The sequence below is a fragment of the Oreochromis niloticus genome, linkage group LG9, assembly GCF_001858045.2.
Source record: "Oreochromis niloticus isolate F11D_XX linkage group LG9, O_niloticus_UMD_NMBU, whole genome shotgun sequence".
NCBI classification, from domain to species: Eukaryota; Metazoa; Chordata; class Actinopteri; order Cichliformes; family Cichlidae; genus Oreochromis; species Oreochromis niloticus.
The window spans coordinates 18,042,694-18,066,537 of NC_031974.2; the positions used below are offsets into that span (position 1 = coordinate 18,042,694).

Genomic DNA, 23,844 nt, shown 5'->3' on the forward strand with positions numbered 1-23,844 from the left:
TGTCTTAAATCTGTGAGGTTCTGGTTGAACGTAAGGAGTTAATGTGAATTTCTCTGTATGCAGACAACAACAAATTTGCAATTTATCACAGTTAATTACAAACAGATTGCATGTAATTTCCAATTTCAACACATTCAACTGCAAATTAAGAGCAGATTGAGTCAGTGTTAGTGCCGGTTTATCGCAGTCTTGATGCACCAAAGTAGCTTTGAAGACAACAACTGACCGTTACTGATCGCAGACCTGCTCCCTGTCTTCAAAGCAACCATTTCAAAAGGCAAGGAGACTGCACGTTTATTACACATGATTGCAATAATTTAGCTCTCCAACCACTAACCACTGTTTTTCCTAGCGTGACTGTAACATTATACAGCTGCTTAGGTATTTCAAACAGGGAAAAAAAAAAAACAACCCACTGTTGATGTATTGATACCAATGGACAAATACTCTTTGTTTCTCAAACAGCTTCTTTTCATCAGTCCTAACTTTAATGCTTCTTTTATAAAGAAGCAGTAATGTCAGCAATGATTCTCTCATGTCCTCAGAGTGACTTCAGCATCTACATTTCCATATATGACATCATCATCACCACCACTGCAGTCGTGACATGCTCCTGTTCAGCTTGTTGAAATTGACCGAAAACAAATAATCTCTCGAAAATAATTTTGCATGAGGATTTTCACTTATAACACGCTCCGCTGTGAAAGAAAAACATGTGAAGCTCTCCATCATTCACAAAGCGTGATGAAGACGATCTAATTGAACCTCCTGCATTCATTCAGGAACTGTGTAGGCTGTGGTTCACTGCAGTAGATTGTGATGCTCTGAGAAAAAGGGCTGCAGAGTGTGGCCAGTCATTAAGATTCACAGGAAAGGAAAAGGAGGAGGAGGAGGAGGAGGAGAGGAGTTGGTGACACAATGCACCATGCAAGTTCAAAGAAATACTGGAGCAGATATGGGGTGGGGGGAGTAAATTTAAAGAGAAAAAAAAAAACTTGAACTCTTAGAGTTATCCAGACATATGTTCAGTAGAGTGTTTCGCCCTCTTATATCCACTGTAACAAAATTCTAAAATGTTTCCAGCATCTAAAAGGTGTTATCTGAGCAAAAGATACTAAAAGGTGAACAAGATACATGTGGTGTTTTCAAATTTATGACCTACTGAAATTATAGCCGGGCAATAGTCAGGTGGGAACAGCCATGGTATGAAACTGTCAAGAAGATTTATCATTCTCATCTGGCAGACTGTGCACCTTGCATCTCCACCAGGTCACCTCCTATGACATTACATCCCGGTGCCAGGCACACAGTGGCCCTAACAGGGCAGTAAAAAGAAGGTTTATTAGGTGCCTTGTGGGTCTTCTGTAGAGATTTTTCCATCCTCGACTCTTTCCAGAGTACCATCATCCCAACAAAATGATTTTTCTTCTGCATCCACTTTAATTGCCGTTTCCATATCCCTGAATTTTACATTGTATTTGAAATCAAAAGCCTCTTTGGTCCCAGAGACCACCATGACTTGATCATACCCAAACCACACACTGAGTCATTTGCTGGGCAAAGCCCTCCCATGTACCTCATTAGTGAAGTTTAAGAGATGAGTAACACCAAGAGCTCGCCACAACAGTAAGATCGCTGCTGCCCAGGAGGCTTTAGCTACTGAACTCCAACAAATCAACTTGGAAAAAAGTCAAGCATAAGTTTTATTCTTCTCTTATGTGTTTGGTGACTGAATGCTGTTAAAATTAGAGGACAAGCGTCACCTTTGAATCAGGGACTTTTCAGACTGCTGTGAATGAGAAGGTGAAGCAATTCACCGTCTTGTGATAAATGTCTCTGCTTCAGCCCACAGCTCAGGTCGTAAGACTCTAATTGCTTTCCTGCAGTCCTGGCCTGCATGGAACGTATCATGTGACACTTTCTGTTTTCCCCTCCTGTCTCATAAAGCCTCACCCCCTTGACTCTTTCCTCACCCCTGCCCCGAGGCTCCGACTCATATGATCCAGCTTACACGGGGTGAAAACAGGGCCGTACGTGGATATTTACATCAGCAAACGCTCATCAACTCGTCAGCGGACCCTTTACTCTCTTCACGTCAACGACTTTCAACGCTGGAGTTGCGTTACATTTTCATTCTCACAAATCGCACCTTGTAGTCCAGGGCTGGAGTGACGTGGAGGATTAACGATCTAGTCGCGATTCTATAATGTCTCCTTCCAACAGACACCAGTAAAAAAAAAAAAAAAAAAATACAGTTTTTCTAGGCAAAAACCTTTTCCCCTCTCTGGCACTGACCGATAACCCTGTCAGATTATGCTGAAAGTTGATACTTGCATCCTGCAGCAGAGGCACCGCTGCGGTGGAGTTTTCTTTTAATTAACACAGTAATTTAAACAGTGTTTAAGTGCTTTTACCTCCATCTGTAGTTTCTATATGACAGAGTATTTTTCTAATTAGCAGCTTAATGAGCTGATGATATCATCTATTAGTTCACCTACACAGCTGTTGACAATACAGTCCTCATCCGAGCTCATGGTCGAACAAGCCTCTCTCCATTTCTCATTGGCATGCTACTCTGATTACTGCTGAGCACTTATCCAAGGCAAAAAGCTATGCATTATTTACACACGTAGCCTGACCAAGGCTAAGCGAATGCCGGTGGGAGAACAGAGGAGTGTGAATAAGTGAGCAATGAATATTACATGCATAGGAAATATTGTGGTGGCTTAGAGTTCATTATAACAGCCTGAGTGCAGGGACTTAGCTAGGTGTTGAACTGGCTTAAAGGGGAGCTTTTGGTATTTCCTGTGGCATGCAAATCTGTCATTGACACATTTAACTTGCATATTCATAGAGAAACTCTTTATCATCATTAGCCTGTGAAAGCTGTGAGTCTGCTTTCAGATGCTTTTCAGCACCTATTAAAAAACACAGTAATTACGCCTTCACAGTTTTTAAACTAACATGATACATCTAAATTGAACAGACTGGTTTTCATTCACGATCATTCTTAAGTGGTAAACCACAAAGCAATCATTGCTGCTTTTTCCCCCATTTGTTGCATCCCACTGGTGAAGTGTAGTATATTGCCACGTCACAATATACATGACGACGACCCTGACCTTCAGAAGTGAATGTGTCCGTTACTAGTGTGCAGTCAAATGCCTCATCTGATGACTAATCTGATACAAACCACTAACATATCCTTTTCTTAAATCAAAATCAAGCAAGTTCAAAATGAGTCGTTATCTTATACTGGACCTTACTGTAGCATCTCTGTTTATCCTGTGGGAAAGAAACCATTTCAACTCGTATTCCATACTTTTTAGACAACTTTCTCCTGATTGGCTGCCCCTCAAAACAGAAGGTTCAAACAGCAGGTGGCTGCAACCTCTAACAATCTAACTATCTAATCAATACATATATAAATATATAAAAAAATATTTATATCTGTATTTATATCAGTGGGTGGTGTTCCTTCAGGGTAAGCTAGGCAGGCAGTGTTTATCCGGTGGGGGGAAAAAAGAGGGGGAAAAAACAAAACAAAACAAAACAAAACAAAACAACCCCCCACCCCACCCCACCCCCACCCACACACACACACACACACACACACACACCTTCTCACCTATGTGCATCCGTCCTAAAAATTACTGTCATCTTCCAGTTTCAGGTGGCTATTAATTTAACTATTTGAGTATGAGCCACTGGAATCTGTAGCATGTGTCATTCTCATGGCCGTGTCCGGTTTACAAAGGCTGGAGCTGGGCAAGCTGTGATGTCACCAGCCTTTTCTGGTTCTTTATTCATGCCCCTTGTGGATAAACCTCTGGTCTTTGATGGAAGATTGATGGGAAGACTAGCATGCTCTGAGATCAGTTACTATCTGCGGGTTTATGGAAGTAGAGCTAGCATTAGCAAGTTTAAGTTTCCTCTTCCTAGCTACCTCGGACAGTGCAGTGTACAGAGACTCTGAACAGCCCATTAGCTTGGAAATCCATGATGATGGAGAAGGGGCATGAACTTGTGCCAATTGTGGTTTAAAAAACAAAAACAAAACACGAGGATAGCAAAGAAGGCTCTAGCAATATTGTTATATTAGCATTATGAGAAATGACTTCATTGAGAAAATGTATGAGTTTAATTACCGGATTTGCGCAACCTTAACTTTTTTAATTAATATTTTTAACCCCCTTAACCATCTCACACACGAATTCAGCTATGGCTATTTAAAATTGTATTAATATACTTTGTTAAGTCAAAGTTTAGGCCTGTTTTTTTTTAATTCATTTGTTTTTCTGTTTGTTTAAGAAACAGAACAGCTGTACTACAGATGTGTGATTGATATATTCCATTATAAAAACCTTTAATGAGCCCAGTGAGAGCAGCCATTGATTTATGTATTCATTAATATTAAGGACCAATAATTAAATCTGCATGTCAAAAACATCAAATTTTGGTGGCCTGCCATAAATTTATACAGGAATCTCTTCTATGCAGATAGCATGATGTGGTTTAATGTTGCAGTTAAACTGTGTTCACACATATGCTTCAATACAAATGCAAACTGCCCAGCGTAAAAACATAACCTCCCAGGGTAGCAAAGCAGACACATTATTAGCATGACACTTATTAGAGCGACAGAAGAGAGAATATCAGGGGCTGCGTTTCTGCTCAATAAACCCTCAAGGTTAAGTCTGATAAAGTTTGTGTGCTTAGTACTGATAAAAATCCCTGTGCCCGTTTTATTATGTTGCTATTGGAGGGCACAGGCCTGGTTACCTGTGGATCTGTCCGTTCTTGTGTAGGTACTCCAGGCCCTCAAGAACATCTCTCAACACTGTGGCTATGCTGGCCTCATCCAGGACGCCGGTCTTGTGCTCCCCTCGTGAGATGATATGCTTGATCACATCCAGCACTGAGCCTGGAAAGCAAAAACATCTCGACTTACATTGCAACTCTTCATTTGACTTTACTGCTAACAATCACTTTTCAACAATGTTCAGACTGGTCAGAAAAATTGCTACTTGTTGTAAATGATGAACCAGAGTCACCGCAGGCCAGCGTGTATCATTTGTTAAGTCTACTCCAAACCAAAACCTTTTTATGAAAACACATACTTCCTCATGGATTGGCAGACATTCAGTCAAGATAACACAAAGTATAATCTTACATTGTTTTGACAAATTAGATTTTGAGGTACACAAGGCTCTTTCTCCCAGCTCCAGTAAAACTGATTTAATTAAAGGAAAAAACAAATCATTCAGCTTTGTTAAGACAGAGTACTTTAACCATAAACAGCTCCATGACCTTTTAATTTGGCAATGGCAAAACAAACAAGAGATGGGGAAATGGAAGGAGACTGGAACAAGCCAGAACATTAATAACCAAAGGGTAAGCCCAACCTTTAGAAGAATCCCTACTGTGCTGGGATTTTTAAGATCAAATAAGAAAACAGCAGCTACGCTTGAATTTCTGATGAAAGTGTAAAGTATCACATTATAACTTTAACTATTTATTGCCATAGCACAGTCATACTTTGTACAATAGTACAACTAAATACGGTCCCGCATTGGTGCTAGAAGAAAGGCCAGCAAATCACAATAAATAAACACCATATATACAGCATGTGCAGAAAATAAAATATACAATATATGCAGAGATTATTTCCAGAGATTTAAGTAATTACGGAACATTTTAAGATCAATTTCAGCACAGCTCAGTGATTTGAGTCTTGATTATTGATCTTAGCTGAAAGGGGACAAAACTAAGCACAACCTGACGTGAATGGCTTTGGAAATGGATCAAAATCCACACCGGGGGGGGGGGGGGTTGGGTATGTCATCATTTGAGGTTACGAGTCAAACAGTTGTTTTTGTCTTTAGTGAATGGAGAACCAGAGTAGATGTGTTAACTGACCTGGCCTGATTAGAGCCAAAAAGACAGGTCACTGTGTCTCCAACTGCTTTGCTCCTGTTACATAAAAGAGTGCTATAACTGACTGTTGTCAGTATACAAGCCCCTTTGTGCAGCTTTCCACAAAATAAAAAAAAGAAAAACACACAAAAAAACAAATACCTCTCTGAAAAGAGGTCGAGTTATTTGCATTCTGTGCGACAGAAAATTGGGCGACACTGGTGAGTGGTAACAAAGCAGAGAAGCGAAAAGAAAGCCACTTGCCTGACAACCTTTATTGTGCTGCAGCGAGACACAAACGTCACACAGCCACACTGTGCATCTGTCCCTGCAACTCTAAAACAAAAGCTGGAAAAAGGTCCCTTCAAGGTCCGGCGACGGCTCATGACAATTCCAGGATTAAATTGATTGTGTTTTAGCAAACAATGCCAGACTAGAGGTGCAAAGATATTTATTTGCTCAATCATTTCAGGATGTCTTCGCCTGCGGCACTTAGTCGAGCACTCACTGCATTACCCCAGAGGAGCCGAGGATGATGGGCCACCTGAGACTAGACAGTGTTATTGCAGAGTCGTAGACACAGCGAGACAGAGAGGCAGAGGAAGAGGGGAGCGAGGGAGAGACGATGAGTTCAACGGGTTTATCGCGCAGTGACGGTGCAAAGCAGAAAATGTGATTCAGCGCTGAGGGAATGAAACAAAGAAAATTCAAGGGAAAAAAAACACATGAGGATCGGCAGGAAATGCATCCTATATGTGTGTTTGAGTGTGAAAAAATAGGTGTGTACGTGAGCATGTGAAGGAGTGAACTGGGAGAGTAAAAGAAGAGTGCAGCTTCGCATCTCTGATGTGACGGCTCTTTGAAGCTCATTGAGAAAAGGCAGCCGGTTTGATTTTTTTTCCTCCCCTCCTTCGTATATAGTTTCCTTCCTCTCGCAGCGCTTCTGCTCAGTCTGTTTTCCATCTCCATATGTGAAATGGCTCGATGGAGGAGAGAAGGAAAGAGGTGACAGCTGACAATGAGGGAAGCTTTGTGGAAAAGGAGGCTAGGTGAACAGAGCCAAATCCAAATCAGGGGGTTATGTAGTCCAAATGAGCTAACAGATGAATAATAGGATGATTATGAAGCTAATGTGGCAGACCTTACAGGCTTTTTGCACAAGAGAATTTGAAAAGTCATGACTCCACTTGATCTTTATACTATTAAATAAAAGCATCACTTTATTATAAGGCAATGTAGTAATTCACCTTCTTGCCAAGAGTTAGATTAAAAGATCATTACTAAAAGTCTTTATTTCAGAACACACACCGACCAGGACCTCTAAAGTCCACTAACAGGGCTGTTGAGGCTCAGTAGGTAGAGTGGGAGGGTCTTTCAATCCAAAGGATCGATTCCCTAGTCTGCTTGTTGAAGTATTCCTGGGCAAGATAGTCAGCCCCCGTGCAAATGTTAGACAAAGCACCTAAGTATTAAAAAAAGCACTTGTATGAGGATGTGTGCATTTGATTGGGCTGTAGTAAAAAAGCACTTTGAGTGCAGTTACAGTAGAAAAGCAATTTATAAGTAGCAGATACTTGCAGGAAAGCACGTTCACAGAACTGCTTGGCAGGTGACTGGATAAAGCAGCTATTATATCTCACTTATAACATGCTCAGAGCTGCATGTTTCAGGTGTTGGCCAGTAGTTTCTCATGGAACACTGCTTGCTGAGTAACTGACTGCTTGGCTACAAGTGCATAGCTTGAAATCTGGAGAGATTGATTCTCTTGTGATTGTGATCTCATGAATCGTGCAAGAATCCCACTGCCTGGCAAGGCTGCTGACAAGTCTCTTTTAAACTAAAGTGGCCCTAGGAAAAGGTCCCGCAAGTGCAAACACACACAGCATGATGCAGGCTTTGGAGGATTACTAAATGCCAGCCTTGTCAGCCTCTTTCAGATTCATCTGATTGAACTCTTCATGCCTCATTAGGTTGTTTTAGCAAACTGACAATGACTGACAGGTTAACAGTCCAAAGGTTCATTCTGCATGGGAAAGACACCTGATGGGTTAGAAATCCAGAGGACGAGTTCATACAAATCACAGGGAATAAATTAAGCCTTCACAGTGGAGTGCACTGTGGACAATATAAACAGTGCAAAAATAATTATTTCAATTACATCCCACATCACTTTTTTTTTTTAAAGAAATCAATTAAAACATTTTTTTAAAGAGTGACTAAGAGCAGCACTTTTCCATTTCTCTGCTTTATCTATGAACATCACCTTTGCAGTCTATTCTCATGATCACTTTGAGATCTAGAGAGAGGATGAGAGAGTAAAAAGGGGGAGGAGGGGTATGGGGAAGTGAGAGCTGTTGCCAACTGTGCAAAAGGCCAATGGGGAATGCCAAGTAAAGTTGGAGGAAGAAAGTGACGGCAGCATATGGGAGGGGTTGCAGCAAGGCGAGGGTGGTGTAAAAATATGGTTACTGGTTCAGACTGAAAGAAGCCTCTGTCAGAAACTTTTAATAAGATGCAAAATTTTAGGAGGGTTGGATTTCCTAGTCTTCCCTCCGTGAATCTGGAGACGCCTCGAAAAGCTCCCCATCAGCTTTTAGCAGTAGCTGAGGACCACACTACGATCTGAGAAATCCACCGGCTCCGAACTCGGCAGAGCTTTTTCATGTGCTAAATTCAATCATATCTGCTGTCAGCTGGGCTCTACTTTGGGTGGCAGTGCATTGAGCTCAGCAGCAGTGAAGGTACAGTTGGCCGGGAAAGGCTGCCGATTAATCTGGAAACGCATTCCTTTTCTTGCTTTGGCACGACTCATTCCACCCGTGGGTTTCCGAAAATGTATCTTCGTTGTGAGTTGAGTCAGTGACAGGTTAAGCGACGCTGTAATGAAACAGTCCTTCACATGTCACATTCAGAACAGGAATTTCCTGAAAAACTATGCCTGCAGCGCAACTTTGAAACTCAACTCTGCAAGTTAAGCCTTGAATGGGAGAGTCAGATAAGAGATCCGTCCCGTGTTAGGGTTAGAGCTCAAATACATTAAAGGGAACACTAAATCTACAACACTGTGGCACATATACTAAAGAAGTATCATCACCAACTTACTACTTATCAAAAGGTGGCTAACAGCGTGCCACTCTTATCCCAGCAGCACATGCTAGTCCTCAGGCGTGTTGCCAGTTAGGAGTGGAAAACCCCTAAATGGCACTTGAACATGCCTAGTCAGACACTTGGCATTCAACTAGTTAGAGTGGTTTCTAAAGGTTTCTAAGAACTGGCTTCAATTTACCAACTACTTTTAGTGATCTAATTTTTCCTGCTTCTGTGCTCGTTGGCTTTCACATTCTCCAAATCACCGTCTATGATCTCGGCGACTTACTGAGATTAGTGTCCACTTCAACAGGTCTCTTATAGTTTGCAGTACCGTTTTCCCATACACAGATTTTCCAAAGGCATGCAGTCCCAGATGTACTGCATTTTCATTTTCACCTACCTAAGAGACACTCATGAATAAAGTTAAGCTAACCAGCTAGGCCCAGCTCTTTCTGGTTTAAGTTATCACCTTATTGGCCAAGTTCCTATCAAAGAGGTCCTCAATATTATTCAGCTGCTTATTCAGAGAGAATCCTCTCCTGTAGTCAAACTTCAGTCTCTGTTAATTTGGTCGGGCACTAGTACGGACAGCCGGGCAACGCTAATCAGAAACTGCGCAGGTGGAGAACTGGTTCATGGGCTCTGCTGCCTGACGCTGCAGAGAACAAAGACTATAATCACCACCTGCAGTCCAAGAAGGGGACCTTGGAGTTTGTCAGCAGGATAAGAGACTCACTTGAGAGGCTGATTACATTTGTCTGCATTATCAGTCTCACACTGTTATAATTCTAACTGTGGGGTAGTTAAAGTAACCAAGTTATTCCCTGGCTAAAATTACCCCGTTTAGAGTTCCTTTTGTTAGTCAACATAATAATAAGTGCTGCAGTATGTAGTGCAATGTTTTCCTCTACTAGCAATGACACCTGATGAACTTGACTTTTTAGCCAAAAACTGTTCAAAATGTCTTTAAAAAAAATATCCAAAACATGTCCAGTGTTTATCTGACCAATTGTTGAGCTGTCATCAGTCTTCCAGAAGCATAAGAAACAAGTCAGGGTGCAGCTGTAGGGTGGAGGGTTTCTTACGCTCCATCAAGCCACAGCAGCTGCAGACAGAAGCTGGCCTTCCTCTGGGCTGGTATGCTCTGCCTGTGGAGTGATGGTCTATAAACTCGACCTCATTTCAGGTCCGTCTCCATGGCAGACGTCGCCATGGCCATCATTTAATTACTCTGCACAATAAAACTCAACATCAAGGCCTTCTGTTAAACTGGGATAAGGGGAACGAGAGAGCCCATCTTGAGTGGTGTCTGCTCCTGCTGTGAAGCTGGCCGTTTCCTTAAGCGTCGCTTGGCGGGCACAGCGCCCTGGGCACAGCTGCAAGACGGCTGCCAAGGGACTCCTGAATCGAGTATCTGAGTGCGCCAAGCACGCCACCTGGGCACTATCCGTTACAGTGGGACGCTGTTTACACAGGAGGACTGGAGTACCAAGGGAGTGTAAATGTTTAGTATGTTGGTGTTTGTGTACATTTGTGCTTGAACAGCTAAGTGTTTGAGATGGAAAGCAGGTTGAAGAGGCAGATGAGTGGTCTTTGCATCAAACAAATCACCATCACTCTCATTACTCTCATAGATGACAAAAGTTTGGCAGAGAACACATTTATCTGGATGCCTTTTCTGTCTCTGCAAGGTCCAAGGTAAAATCTCTATTACCTCACAGCCCTGATGGAGAAGCGCAAATACATGTTGCTGATGAAATTAAACCTGAACAATACAATCAGTTCCAGATGTAACTGTTGTATTCTGAGATTTTCTTCTTCCATGGTGGCCTCCTCTTCACGCTCCTCTCACTAGTTAATTGCAGCACTGCCACATGGATGCCGTGACGCCAGCCTGTGGGTTGTTATTACCTCTGCCCTGTCATTAGCTCCGGCACTGTACCGAGTTAAAGCCCGGAAAGAAATGCAGCTCACAGGGGACACAATGAGGATCAGTGTTGTCACATTCCCCACAATCACAGTTAACATCACCGACAGCAAGAAGCCCAGCTTTCCTAACACTCACACTCTTGCCAAAGAATTGTGGACCCCGATAACATGACTTAAGGGGGCAGGACAAACAAATGGATCCTTTGCATCTTCCTCTCAGACAGTAATTTCTTTCTAGAACAAGATTACATATAATTGCCCGAGGGGAATCCAAATATTTAAATTGATAGGTGTTGACAGATTATAAATAAAGGGGAGGGGAAAAAAAAAAAAGCATCACTTACCGCCGCTGAGCAGCTTCATAACCAGCCACAGCTCATCCTTTACCACAAAGGAGGTGTAGTAAGACACAATGTTGGGGTGGTGGCACTGACTCATGGCCTGAATCTCTTTCTGTTAAAGGAAAAAAAAAATGAAATACATGTTAAATCTGCTAACACACAGTAACATCATCATTTCATTAAAATGGCTTGAAGAGCAAGAAAAACATTTTTAGAGCTCTTAACAGAGTTGTCGGCTCTAAGATGAGCTATCAAAAGACTCAATACATCTTACTTATGATTTCATCTAAAAGAACAAAACAAATAGAGCCTAATAGCTAAATATAATAATTTCACTTCATCCAAAAAGGATGAGAAAAGCTTGGAGGCAACAAACTGAACAGTCACAAATGCATTGATGCTGCTGCTATTCTTTCAATTTAGCGTGATCCTTAAAATTTTAATGACGTCAGTATTCACAAGAGACACAGTCAGTGTAATGCAAATCTCTGCAAAGATTAAAAACAAAAAAACAACGCAGTCTGTACTCAGCCTTTTATACAGCTTTAAAGCTGTGTGTGTGTCTGTGTGAGTAAAGAAGGGAGCTGAGGTAATGCTGGCACAGAGGTCTAATCCATCACTTCAGCACCAGTCCCAAATTCATTCGAGGACAGACAAGCTTCCTCAGAGGAATAAAATCTGGCCGACTTCAGGGGTGGAACCACTGATTCACACAGGTTTTGAAAGCTCGGCAAGTGAATGAACCTGTAGCTGCAGAGCCACCATAACTTATTTCTTATTAACCACTCAAGCAGAAGAGTGTCAGGATAAGACCACCGACCACCTGTAAAATCCTAGCAGTCTAAAGCACAAATGCATACAAAAAAAACAGTAAAACTTTTAGTTTTAAGTTAAATAGTGCCAAAATTATCAGCTGCCATTTGTTCATCTGTTGATATCGGCTTTCACAACAGCTGATAAAGGAAACATTTAAACAGTAACGACAAGAGAAACACCCTTCAACCATGTTATGAGTGTTGAGTAAATCATACAAATTACAAAAAGTTTGGTTTGTGTGTCCAAAAACCAAATAAAAAGAAAATTTAAGCATTTTATATTATATCATAGTTTTAATTAGGTTGGTTTATCAAGCGACAGCTCAAACCTTTGCTATTATAATCTTTGAGCGTTACAAAGTTAAAGCCCATCATTAAAGCAGAGGTTTGTGACACAGCTTAATAATAAGGTCAGTTTTTCCAGATGGCTGATAAAACTCATCTGCTAATTTTAGTTCATTTTTGTTTAAATAATTCTGTTGTTGTGTGCAAACAGAAATAATGTATGCTTTCTGCAGAACGCTGAATTGCTGTGTTGAAGAAAAAAACAAACAAACAAACAAAAAAAAACCATGGGAAAAGTTTGACAACATTAAAATTTTAAAGGTGATTGGCTAATAATTTTGATTCAGATTCAGAATAGACAACATTTCATCTGAACATATTATAGTATAAACATTATTTAGTATAAATATACTGTTGATACAAAAGGTGCAAACAACGTTTTAAGATGATTTGGGGTTTTATCACAAATTACATTTCCCCAAGTATTAGGATGACTTCCCCCCCCACCCCCACCCCCACCTTGTAAGGTGCTTAAAGGAGAAACCTTAACACTCAAGCTAAGGTATCAATCAATAGATGCCTGCGGGCCAAAGAGTAAGCAATCAAAGTCAGATATTCAATCAGCATAAATGCTTAGCTACACAATGTGCATTAGCAGCAGCGAGCGTCTGCTGCAGAGTCATCACTATTGACTCTGGGTCCTTCAGTTAGTGCCTAAGAATTGCTGGGGTTGGTGAGCGATGGCATGATGTCCTTAGAAGTCATTTGACAAAAAGAGGGTTAAGAAGGTGAAGTGACATAATAACAAGGGTGTCTACAGGCGTGCATGAAAGTGACTGGACCACAAAAATTATAGACATGTTTAAATGCACACAGTAGTACCCAAGTGTCCCAGAAAATAAATAAATAAACTAGGAAAAAAAAGACACTGAGAAACCTCACGGATGTTCTGAGTTTACTAACCAACAGGTGAGCCCACATACCCACACTTGGCTTCTAAACTAAGTTATATTTGATCATCAAGCAGCTGAATAAATTCAAGTCTGTCAGTGAAAGTGAGCAATGCGAGTCGTCTTCCCCATCAGTATAACACAACCAGTTGGCTGCCACCAACTGGTTTGAGTGGAGACAGCCTCGCCCTCCCTCTTTGCTCTGTGGACCAGGCAGGGTAACCCCAGCAGAGAAAAACAATGGGATAACAGGGGGTATATGGTCCTCGGGCAGTTGGCAGTTCTCATCTTTTCCAGCAGACAATGTGAGAAAGGGAGACTCTTTGTTGTGAGGATTAGGTGGCTGTAAACCCATTCTGCAGCAATGATCCTGGAAATGTTCTCATGACTCAAAACACATTTTTTATATTTTTAACTGTGCAACCTTCAATACTTGAATCTCACTCGTTGTGTTTTGTCTTAAAAGTAGTTCAAGTATCTTCCAAATACTTTGCCCGCATAAACTACAATGTCATTGACTTTGTACTTTATGCAACAGGTGAAATACTTCTTCAATCCTCTTAATAAAAGGAAGTTTGTCAAAACATTAAACCTAAATTGAGCAATGTAGTCACTGTGCTAACCATTAACTGTTGTCAGACATTTTTTTTTTTATTAGACCTCATTGTCATCCACGTTCTATATGCTTTCTGTTGACCGATTATTGAAGCTGAAATCATAAAAATTGCAAAACTACTTCCTCCAACCAGTCTTTCCCCTATCCTTTGTTTGACTATGGGTGTTACGATGACTTCATGCCAGCGCATAAAGCCGTTTCATTCAGTGCATCTTTCCTGCAAAACACACAGCTGACACACCTCTGCACAACAAATAAGTTCACCTGGACCCGATTACAATTAGGATTTAATATCTAAGCCATTGAAGAAATTAGAAGAAGCACCTTTGGTATCATTAACAGGACAAAATGTTGAATCAACTACATTAATGACCATCTGTGTGATATTCATAAGCTGCAGGAATATGCACATTAGCTTATATGTAATAAATGACTCATCTCCTCAGAGACCCCTCACTTCCTGTTTTAATGCTACTGACAGAATCCTGGTGCCACTGCAAAAACTGTCATCATTACTGTCGTTGTTTGATTGGCTACTGTTCACGGGTTGGGTAGTGTTATGCTTAAACGATTACAGTTAAGCAAAAAGCTCAGGGTCAGAGCTTGGGCAGCACAGGGGCGTGTCTTGGTAAAATGTGGGTGGGGAAAAAATAAATAGTGCTTTGTGTATATGTGTGTGTATGAAACATCCAGAGAGACAGCAAAGGACAGAAGCTGCATGCTTGTAAATGACACCAAAACACACTTAGTCACTCTGTTTTTTTATTACATGATTATTTTGGTACAAACATTAACCTGGTAGTGTGGCACTATGGTGGGATTTACTCGCTTTCTTCTGCTGCTACAGCCCATTTTCAAGGTTTGCCATGTGTTGTGTTCAGAGATGCTCTTCTGCATACCTTGGTTGCAACAAGTGGTTATTCAAGCTGCCGCCTTCCTATCAGGTCAAAGCAGAGTTGCACTGCTCTGAGTGGCTGATTAAATATTTGCATTAACGTGCAGTTGAACAGAGATCTTTTAAAGTGGCCAGTGAGTGCCAGCCTGCACACTTTCCTGATATTTGTTAAACAAAAATGTATTTGATTCTTAATTAAATTAAGCCCAACTTGGTTAAAACAGTTTAATTTCAATAGTGGTGATTTTCCTTTGATGGAAGAATAAAACTGCTGCTCTCCGTAACTGAAATTATATTGTTTATATAGTCTGATAGCAATAATAGCAGTGCTTGCTCAACATCATTTTTCTAAACCACGAGTGGGTAAAATGGGGAAGCAAAGATGGTCTTTAAAATGTCCTTGTGACACAAGTGATGCAACATGAAAGGAAGTGACACCGACCTCGTCTCTCCATCTTGTGATGGGTCTAAAACTTTGCAATGACGCCAGGCTGATCACCAGCTTGTGCCTTGAAAATAAGTTTACACTTTCCAGGAAACAGACTACCACTTCACGCCACTTGTATTTTCTCTATATAAGGAATGATCTATTCAGTATCTGCAGTATCCGATGGCCTTGAAACTGAGCAAAAAATAAATGAGCTATTGTCCCCAACTGAATACAGTGGTGGCTCAGAAACTGGTGCCACAGAAACACACTGATGGAGACACACAGAGAGGCCACTATAGAAGCAATGTTTACGTCATTATCAGCGACTCTGGACCTCACACACGCGCACATTCACTGTGACTCAATGTCACTACAGCGTGCACACACAAGCACACAAAACTACTGTAAATCTAAGGCAAAATATACCAAAAATCAGTCTTTGTCATCTAGTTCTCAGAAATGGTTCAATTCAGACTGCTTGTTGTCAGAAATACCAATTTTTCATTTTTGGAATTTATATTTTTTTTAACACCTCTACAATATCGATCACAGGTCGTAATGAGCAAAGCGGAGTTTAAACATCTTTTAAAGCTCAAAACTCATCCACGCAGCATAAAATCAGCTACTACCTCAACAGGAAGACGTTCATCTCTTTAAAAGCAGTAACAACTGTAAAATCGCAAGAGGATATTTCAACTGCACAGCACAGATTGTAAATACGCTTCCTAACAAACTGATCCAATGCAAGTTGTTCAGAAGTACCTGTCCATTAAACTTCAGGGCCTTCTACATCTACAGTGTAAAGGAAGAATTTCAAACGCTTGTTGCATCCTAATTTAAAGCTGCTCTTTCAGAGAGTAAATCCTTTAACCGGGCACCCAGCTGGATGTGGAGCTAGGGGAGAAACTGTAGGCAGGAAATCCGATCTTGCTGTATTCCATGTGACTGCCTGCTCCGAGAATCCAGGAGCAACACTCCCCTGATTCATCCTCCAGAATTTCGAGGGGTGGCAGGGGGATAGGATCCTTTTCAGGTTGTATTGCAAGTGAGCTAACAGCAATTGCTTATTGTGATCTTCCATGCACACATATAGGTTTACACAATATTCATTTCCCACAGGTTTTTTTTTGTTGTTTTTTCCCCCCCCCACAGAGTCTTGGATGAGTAGCAGAGCGGACTTAAAAAGATGATTCTGGTCTGTACATCAGCTCATTTATCACCTGCAAAGACCTGAAATCTGGAGTGTGTGTGCGTGCTCTGGAAAAACATTACTGACAGTTAATACACAGTTTGGCCTAGATTGTGTCCAAGCCAAGTAGTGTGCTATTAAAAAAGGCCTGCTTTGAAATAGGAGAACTGTCAGCAAACCATCTTCCTGTTATGAAGGGGGAAACAAAGGTAAAAAGAAGACGAATACATAAGCTGCGTGAGAAACTTCTTTTCATCAACAAAGCCAGAACAGGAGCCACGAGCAAGAATCCGATTTTTTTTCCTCCCCCCTCTCTGCAGAGGAACTTCATTAATCCCTCTACCTTTCCTGTTAAAATGTAAACCACAAGTCAAAGCAAATGATGTTCTGAGCGGCAGCAAAAGATTGTATTGAAGGCTCCAATACAGCCCTGAGGAAGATGTCCCGTGGTGGTCTAATAGTTTCCTGGCAGTATAAGTGGAGTCCTTCTTCAGAGAACAATCAGAATAGTGTTTGAAGTGACAGGGATGATTGGAGGAGGGCTCGGAGAAAACGAGTAATGAAAAGCAGAGGTGGAACTAACTCCATCCACATGTACAGATCACAGAGACAAAGCCCTAAATGAAATCTTGTGCTGTAAGGGAGTAGCTGGCCTTTGATCGCACATAAAAGGTAACAAGGTCACAAAAATGTTCAGTCTGATATGCATTTAATTAGCAGTGTCATGGGTCTTACCAGGAGTTCGTCCATGCTGGTCTGGCACTTCTCCAGGTTGATGCGTTTAATGGCCACCTTCTCCTTGCGTGGTATACAGTAGGCTGCTTGAACCACAGCTGTGGCCCCACTCCCTGAAACGCACAAGAAAACGAGTTATTAACACCTTGATCCTTCATTCTTTCAAAGGTGGGTCATAATTCATTTCCCCGGCAATGTTTTTCCAGCCTCTCCCGACGGAGGGTGGTGTTTTCCAAAACTTATATGTGCCCTGAAAACTTCCAACAGAAGACATCAAAGAGAAATTCTAATCACCGTTTGATACACATCAGTATCTCCTTTTTATTTTAAGCTCCCTCCAGATGTCTGAACTCTTTACCCTGACTCTAAAGGTGATTCAAGCCACTCAGTGGAGGAAACTGTCCTATAGTAACTTTTATTTGGGATTTCATTGTTTTTGTGATTGATTTGTTTTTGTTTTGCTGTCATCGCTTCCTCAATGCACTGTCATACACAGTTTTTTGTCTTTATCTTCTGTGTTAAACACAGAGATCATATGTAATGAAATATCCTATATAAATAAAATTGCCATTGTCATTGTATAAAGTTGACAGTCATAGGTGAGGGTTGAACTACTGATCATCTAAACTACATGGTACAACTCAACTTTGAATCATACAGTGCACTGACTGTTTTATTCTCATTTTGGGGCTGACTGCACACCCTTCAGATGTTAGGGGAAAGGTCCATACGATATCCAGTACCGTCCCAAAGGAAAATCTGAAATGGGTGCAATCATAAACTAAGATACCGTATATAAGGCAAAAACAGAGTTTAATACAACTCAAATAAGCTTAAAAGTCAATATTTGGTGTCACGACTTTTATTTTTCAACACAGTCTGAACTCTAAATAGGCAAATCTTTAGGTAGTCTTCAGGAAGTTTTTCAGGCTCTTCGTTTAATGTTGGCTGTCTTTTGTTCTGTTCTCTGTCAAGATGATCCCACACTGCTTCAATAATGTTTAGGTCTGAGCTCTGGGGAGGACAATCCACTGCAATGGAGGTGCGGTATCATTGTCATGCTGAAAAATTAAGCCAATCAGATGCTTTCCAGATGGTACTCCATGGTGGCTCAAAATCTGATACTACTTGTTTGTGTGTGTGTTCATAATTTCAACAGTTGTGACATGATTCTCAACACAACTGAATGAACTGCAGCCTCAAACCATGACACCGCCTGAGGACGAACCAAAAGTTTGGCTCCATCACTCCATTAGACTTGCTGCCTCGGATTTTCAGTCCAGTTCTTATGTAATTTGGCAGACCTCAGCCTTTTCTCCATTACATTTCCTTAATAATGGCTTCTTGACATCCACCCATCCACTGAGACCATTTCTGATGAGGCTTTTAATGCCGTTTTATGCTTGTCAAACTGTTATCTTTGGCATTTTTTCATAGATTAACTAAAGAAATAGGCCGTTTTTGTGACAGGCTGCTAGTAACAAAGCGCTTAAAGATACAGTTTAAATTGGTTCTCGGTGAAGTTGTCCGTTACATATAAACACCGGTTAATCCTTTGAGTTAGGAGACTTTTTAATGGTTAAATTACTCACAGTAGAGTATCAATTACCTTTATATAAAAACAATAAATAAATAAATGATAAGGTATAAAGATATAAAGACTGGACTGAAAATGAACTACTGCTGAAGACCACTTTAAAAACTACAAGAAAGTCTGTTCCTTGGAAGCAAAATAAAAAGAAACAGAACGGTGACTCAAACCTTTTGCACAGCACATCCAAAATTCACGGCTACTGCAGGATAATAAACATAACTTTTATCTGTTAACTCAAATTCCTTCAGAGTTCAAGAAGGTTAAACAGTGTTATACTCCGACATGTCATCCAAATTCTCTTTGGTACGGCTTAACTGTTTTTTCATCAATTATGAATCCGCTCTTGCAGATCCTCCCTCATGAAGCAGGCTTGATCGGAGCCAGTGACTCTGCTTGACCTTACATATCCTTAAGAGCTTCATCCCTGACAAGTCCCTTTTTTCCTCTCCCTCTCTTTTTTTTTTTTTTTTTAAAACATTGCTCTATTACTGAAGTGAAAACCCAGGGCTTACAGAACAGAAACTCTAGCTGGCAATACACAACATTTTCAGTGTAATGCATACGTTAGACCCTTAAATCTGTTTAGCTTACTACTATGCTGATGCGCAATAAAACAAAAATGTAGACTGCAATCTGATTAAAGTTTATGGCAAATTAAACACAAGTGGGTGATCATTATCTTGAATAACATGATACTTTAGGACTAAAAGCATGGAAATGTTCCCCTGTATAGTGCGCAGTAATTTCACTGCCCCCTCATTGCTCTCATTTAGCACCAAGCACGCACAAACAAGGTTGTTTCCACAAGTTCTCTGGTGTATAAGTGACGCCTGCCAATGCAAGTAGCACATTCTCCTCTTGCAACAGGCTTTGGTAAGTGAAGGAGTTAGTGGCGAGTTGGCCCACTCCCCCAGTATGCTTTTTCTAACCTCTAGTGCCCTCATATTAAGCTATGCCCAAATATTAACAAAGTCCTCATTGTTTGGAGTTTTCATTGAGACTGTGGTTTATAGAGGTTTAAAAATGGGCCATATTACAGAAAAAACCCAACTCTTTTCTAATTAAAAACTAATGCTCTCCCTAATGACATGACAGACATGAAGTTAACATAATCCAGCTGTTTTTGTTCAAGATATCTGCGTATTTTCAAGCTCTGTACAGGATAAAATGGCAAAATCTGTGTATGCCAATTTATCCCGTACAAGTTTCTGTTGTAATTAATGTATCTGCCTCCAAACCAACAACGCAAGGTGGAGCAAAGGATGTGGTGACTGAAAAGGACCAAAAAAAACAAAAAACAAAAAGTAATTCCAGCTGATGACTACTTAAATTATTGCAACTCCAATGAAATTTTCCCATCAAATGTTAATCTGTTACCTGCAAACATTAGAAAGTTTGTATTTCTCTGTATTTTAAACAACAGTGGCACAGAGGAAATATTGCTGAGTAAAAGTGGTTGTCCTCCCCCCACCTCTTTCGCTGCCACCCCTCCATCCCTCTACAGCAGTGCTCACTGATCTTGAATACACAAAATATGAAATCCTACTTCCTACAGGGTTGGTGCAATCTATTGACTGTAACCTCTTCATAATGTGCGGTTGTCCTTGCACAACTCTGCACCATCCAAGTAATCATGGATCACTCCACCGTTGCTAAATGCTGGAGGGGTGGCTGAACAGTGCTGTAAATGTATCCTCCAGCCCCTCCCGACCCCTCCACTCCCTGCACCAATACCAAACAAACCTCTGGAGGCTGGCCAGTGATGGGAGTTCAGCCCCTGGCAGAACCACAGAGAGACAGTTTCCCTGTACACAGTGGAGTGTAAATTCCTCCACACAAACAAACAGTGAGTCGTCAGGGGTGGCTGGACAGGCTGGAGAGCATGTGTGTGGAGAGCATGGAAAAGGGGAAGGCTGTTGGGTAAACAGCAGGCGCGGTCAAAGGGTACCAAGAGCCACCAGGACATGTAGTCCAATTTATCAGCTGCTATTTGCAACTCCCCCACCTTAGCACAAAGTTTCACAGAGCAAGCGTGTGTCTGCTTCGTGTTCATTTAAAGAATTTTTAACCACCACATCTTTTAGTTTCTAAAAAAAGCCATAAATTAAGTAAATATACTATGATGCACACAGAGGGAAATGCAGAATATCTCATTACGTAAAAGCCAGCAAGCCAATAACGGTTTGAGAAGAAGTCTGACCTTATTATGACTCACTGAATACAGCCAAGTCACAAAAAAAATAAAAAAAATCCTGATCTTACAAAATAAGCCTCAGTCACATCACCGTCATTCTTACAGACAACACATCATCACCAACCTTTCTCCCCGAATGAGAGAGAGCACACAAAAGAGCCATGCTCACAAAAGGCAAGCACTGCAGTAGTGCCAGGGCTTTGAAGCATCTAATCTACTAAGCAGTCTGGCACAGATACAAAGGCTGCATATAAAGCAGTAGTTTTTCTTCTTCTTCTGTTTCCCCCCCTTTTTTGTGCATTAATTAATAAATAAATGAGTCAACTTTATTTACTGTCAACCCACATAAATGAAAACAAATACTTCAAAAGTTCTGGCTCAGATTTTTTTTTCTATTTCCAGCAGCATAACAACAACAACAACAGCAGCAGCATTTTGCTTGTTGGGGAAGTAGATGGCAAAATTAAATTCATATATTAAGTTACTTCATTAGGCGAAATCAAATGAAGATGATCCAGCCGGCAGCTGAAAATGTGACATGTTGACATGCCGTTACGCTACCTTGTTTATTTCTGTGTGTGACTTTGTTTTTACGTTGCACTCTTCATGGTGTCATTAATATTTTAACATAGCTGTTCCTGCAAACCGCTTAAAGAAAAATATTAATAGAAATAAAGATCTTCAGGTGTTGTTTTTATCTTTTTGTCTGAACTGTAGCCAAAACATCTAAAGAAATGACTGTATGAACGCAGTTAGAGTGGGGATTCTTCTTCCTGGTTTCCAGTAATTAAGATCTATAATTACCCAAGCGCTGAGTCAAGAGGAAGCATCCCTAAAGATTTTGCATATACCAAAGGGTCCATTTACTGTCTGAAGCTGTCTGAGTCTTAATTACCATCAGAGGGAAGTTTATGATCATTCATCACATTTAGTTTTAAAACACTGTATGTGCAACAACCCGTTTGCCTCCAGACAGCAAGCACAGTTGCATACAGCATGAAAACAACTTGTGTAAGAGAAGCATTGACAAAACAATCCTGATCTTTGGAGGAAAAAAAAAAAGAAGAAGAAGAAGAAAGTGTTTTCAGTAAGCATGTTTCCTCAAAACAAGTTGAGTTTGGCATGGCAGCATTATACTGTAACCTGCTTATTTGTGAATGACACATCAAAGTTTATAGATTTTTTTGGCAACAGCATTTACCACTTGAGCCTAAATACTGTAATGAGAGCTTAATGAGAGCCAACATACAGTTGGGTTCAGAATTTTTGTAGTTTTGCCACTAAACAAACAATGGCCAATTGAAGAGCAGACCTTCAGCTTTAATTCAAGGGGTTTTTACAAATGTTTTGTTATAACTGTTTAGGGATTAAACCCATTTTTATATACAGTCCACCATTTTCAGAGGCAGAGCTAGTTTCATGATTAACTGAGGCCCATTTCCTTAATATCTGAAGTGGATGCAAAGTGTTGAGTTTTTATCCAATAGCCTTTCACTCCAATTTTAAATATGAAGCCCAAAGAGATGTCAATGCAAGTGAAGGAGGCCAGTCATTAGACTGAAAAACCATAATAAACTTATCAGACAGCAAAACCTTTGGCCAAGGCTTGAAAGACCACAGAAGACAACTAAAGTGCTTGATGACAGAATTATTTCCATGGTTAAGAAAAATAACTTCATAACTTCCAAGAAAGTCAAGAACATGCTCAAGGAAGTAGGAGTAACATTGTCAAGGTCTAAATTCAAGTGATGGAATGTAAATACAGAATGTTAAACAACAAGGTACAAAGCACAGGTTACAGTCAAGGGCAGATTAGACTTTGCCAGGAAACATCTTAAAGAGTCTGCACAGTCCTTAAAAAAGTCATATCTAATCTTTGGACAGATGAAACCAAGGTGAACAATATAACTGGAAGGGAAAAGTATCAAGAAGTAGAGAAACAGCTCATGATCTGAAGTATACCACATCATCTGTCAAACATAATGGAGGCAATGTTATGGCTCAGGCACGTATGGCTGGCAGTGGAACGGGTCGGTAGTGTTTATTGATGATGTGACTGCTGACAGAAGCAGCAGGATGAACTGCGAAGCATACAGGGCTACATTCTCAGCTCAAATGCTGCAAACCCGATCAGAAAGCACTTCACGGTGCAAAAGCGACCCAAGAGTTTCTCAGGGTAAAGAAACGCGTACGAGCAAGTCAGTCGCCCGATTTCAACCCAACAGAGCTGCTCTGCTCAATTGTTAAATATAAAACTGAATGTGGAAAGACCAAAAAACAAGCAGCAACTGAGGAAACGCAGCACTGGATGACGTCCATAGGTTTTAGCCTTTGGGCAGTGATTGACTGCAAATGATTTTCATCCAAGTATTAAAAGCAATTTTTAAACATAAAATTATGTTATTCTGTCCATGAAAGTGGAAAAAGTCAATTTAAGATGTTTTCCAGATGGATGATGTTTTTGTGGTTTCTTATTCTCACCTGTACCTATGCGTTGTCTGTATACAAGTGGAAAATAGCACTTGTATACAATACATCCTAAAACTCGATGACATACAAAGTAAACCAGCTTGTATGCAAGAATACTTTATGATGTCACGAAATAAGGCCTGAGTCAATGTCTCCCCTCTTGAGCTGTGGCCTGCAATATGACAGCGGCTCTCTCACCATGTCTTTCCTGCTCTCACCAGGCCATTTCAGTGCCTGACGTCAGTTGTCTTTTATTCCATTTCTTCTGCATACCTGGCTGACATTCCACAAGTTATTCAAAGGTACAACGAGAAATGTCACACATGACTAGAAACTGCACCGGTCCAGCACTTACAGCCTTTTAGTACATATTCCTCTTCCATGTTCATCTTCCAG

The 23,844-nt window shown here is 40.7% G+C and overlaps 1 protein-coding gene across 2 annotated transcripts in view; it reads right to left on the minus strand.

The window, feature by feature from the left end:
* Positions 1-23,844, minus strand: part of oxsr1b (oxidative stress responsive kinase 1b) — a 41,759-nt gene that overhangs the window by 14,736 nt on the left and 3,179 nt on the right. For both annotated transcript variants that reach the window (XM_025910232.1, XM_005448875.4), the window contains exons 2-4: positions 17,192-17,304; positions 11,280-11,388; positions 4,783-4,924 (exon numbers count right to left, since the gene is read on the minus strand). In XM_025910232.1, coding sequence (XP_025766017.1) covers positions 4,783-4,924; positions 11,280-11,388; positions 17,192-17,304 — 364 coding nt within the window. The remainder of the gene's footprint in view (positions 1-4,782; positions 4,925-11,279; positions 11,389-17,191; positions 17,305-23,844) is intronic.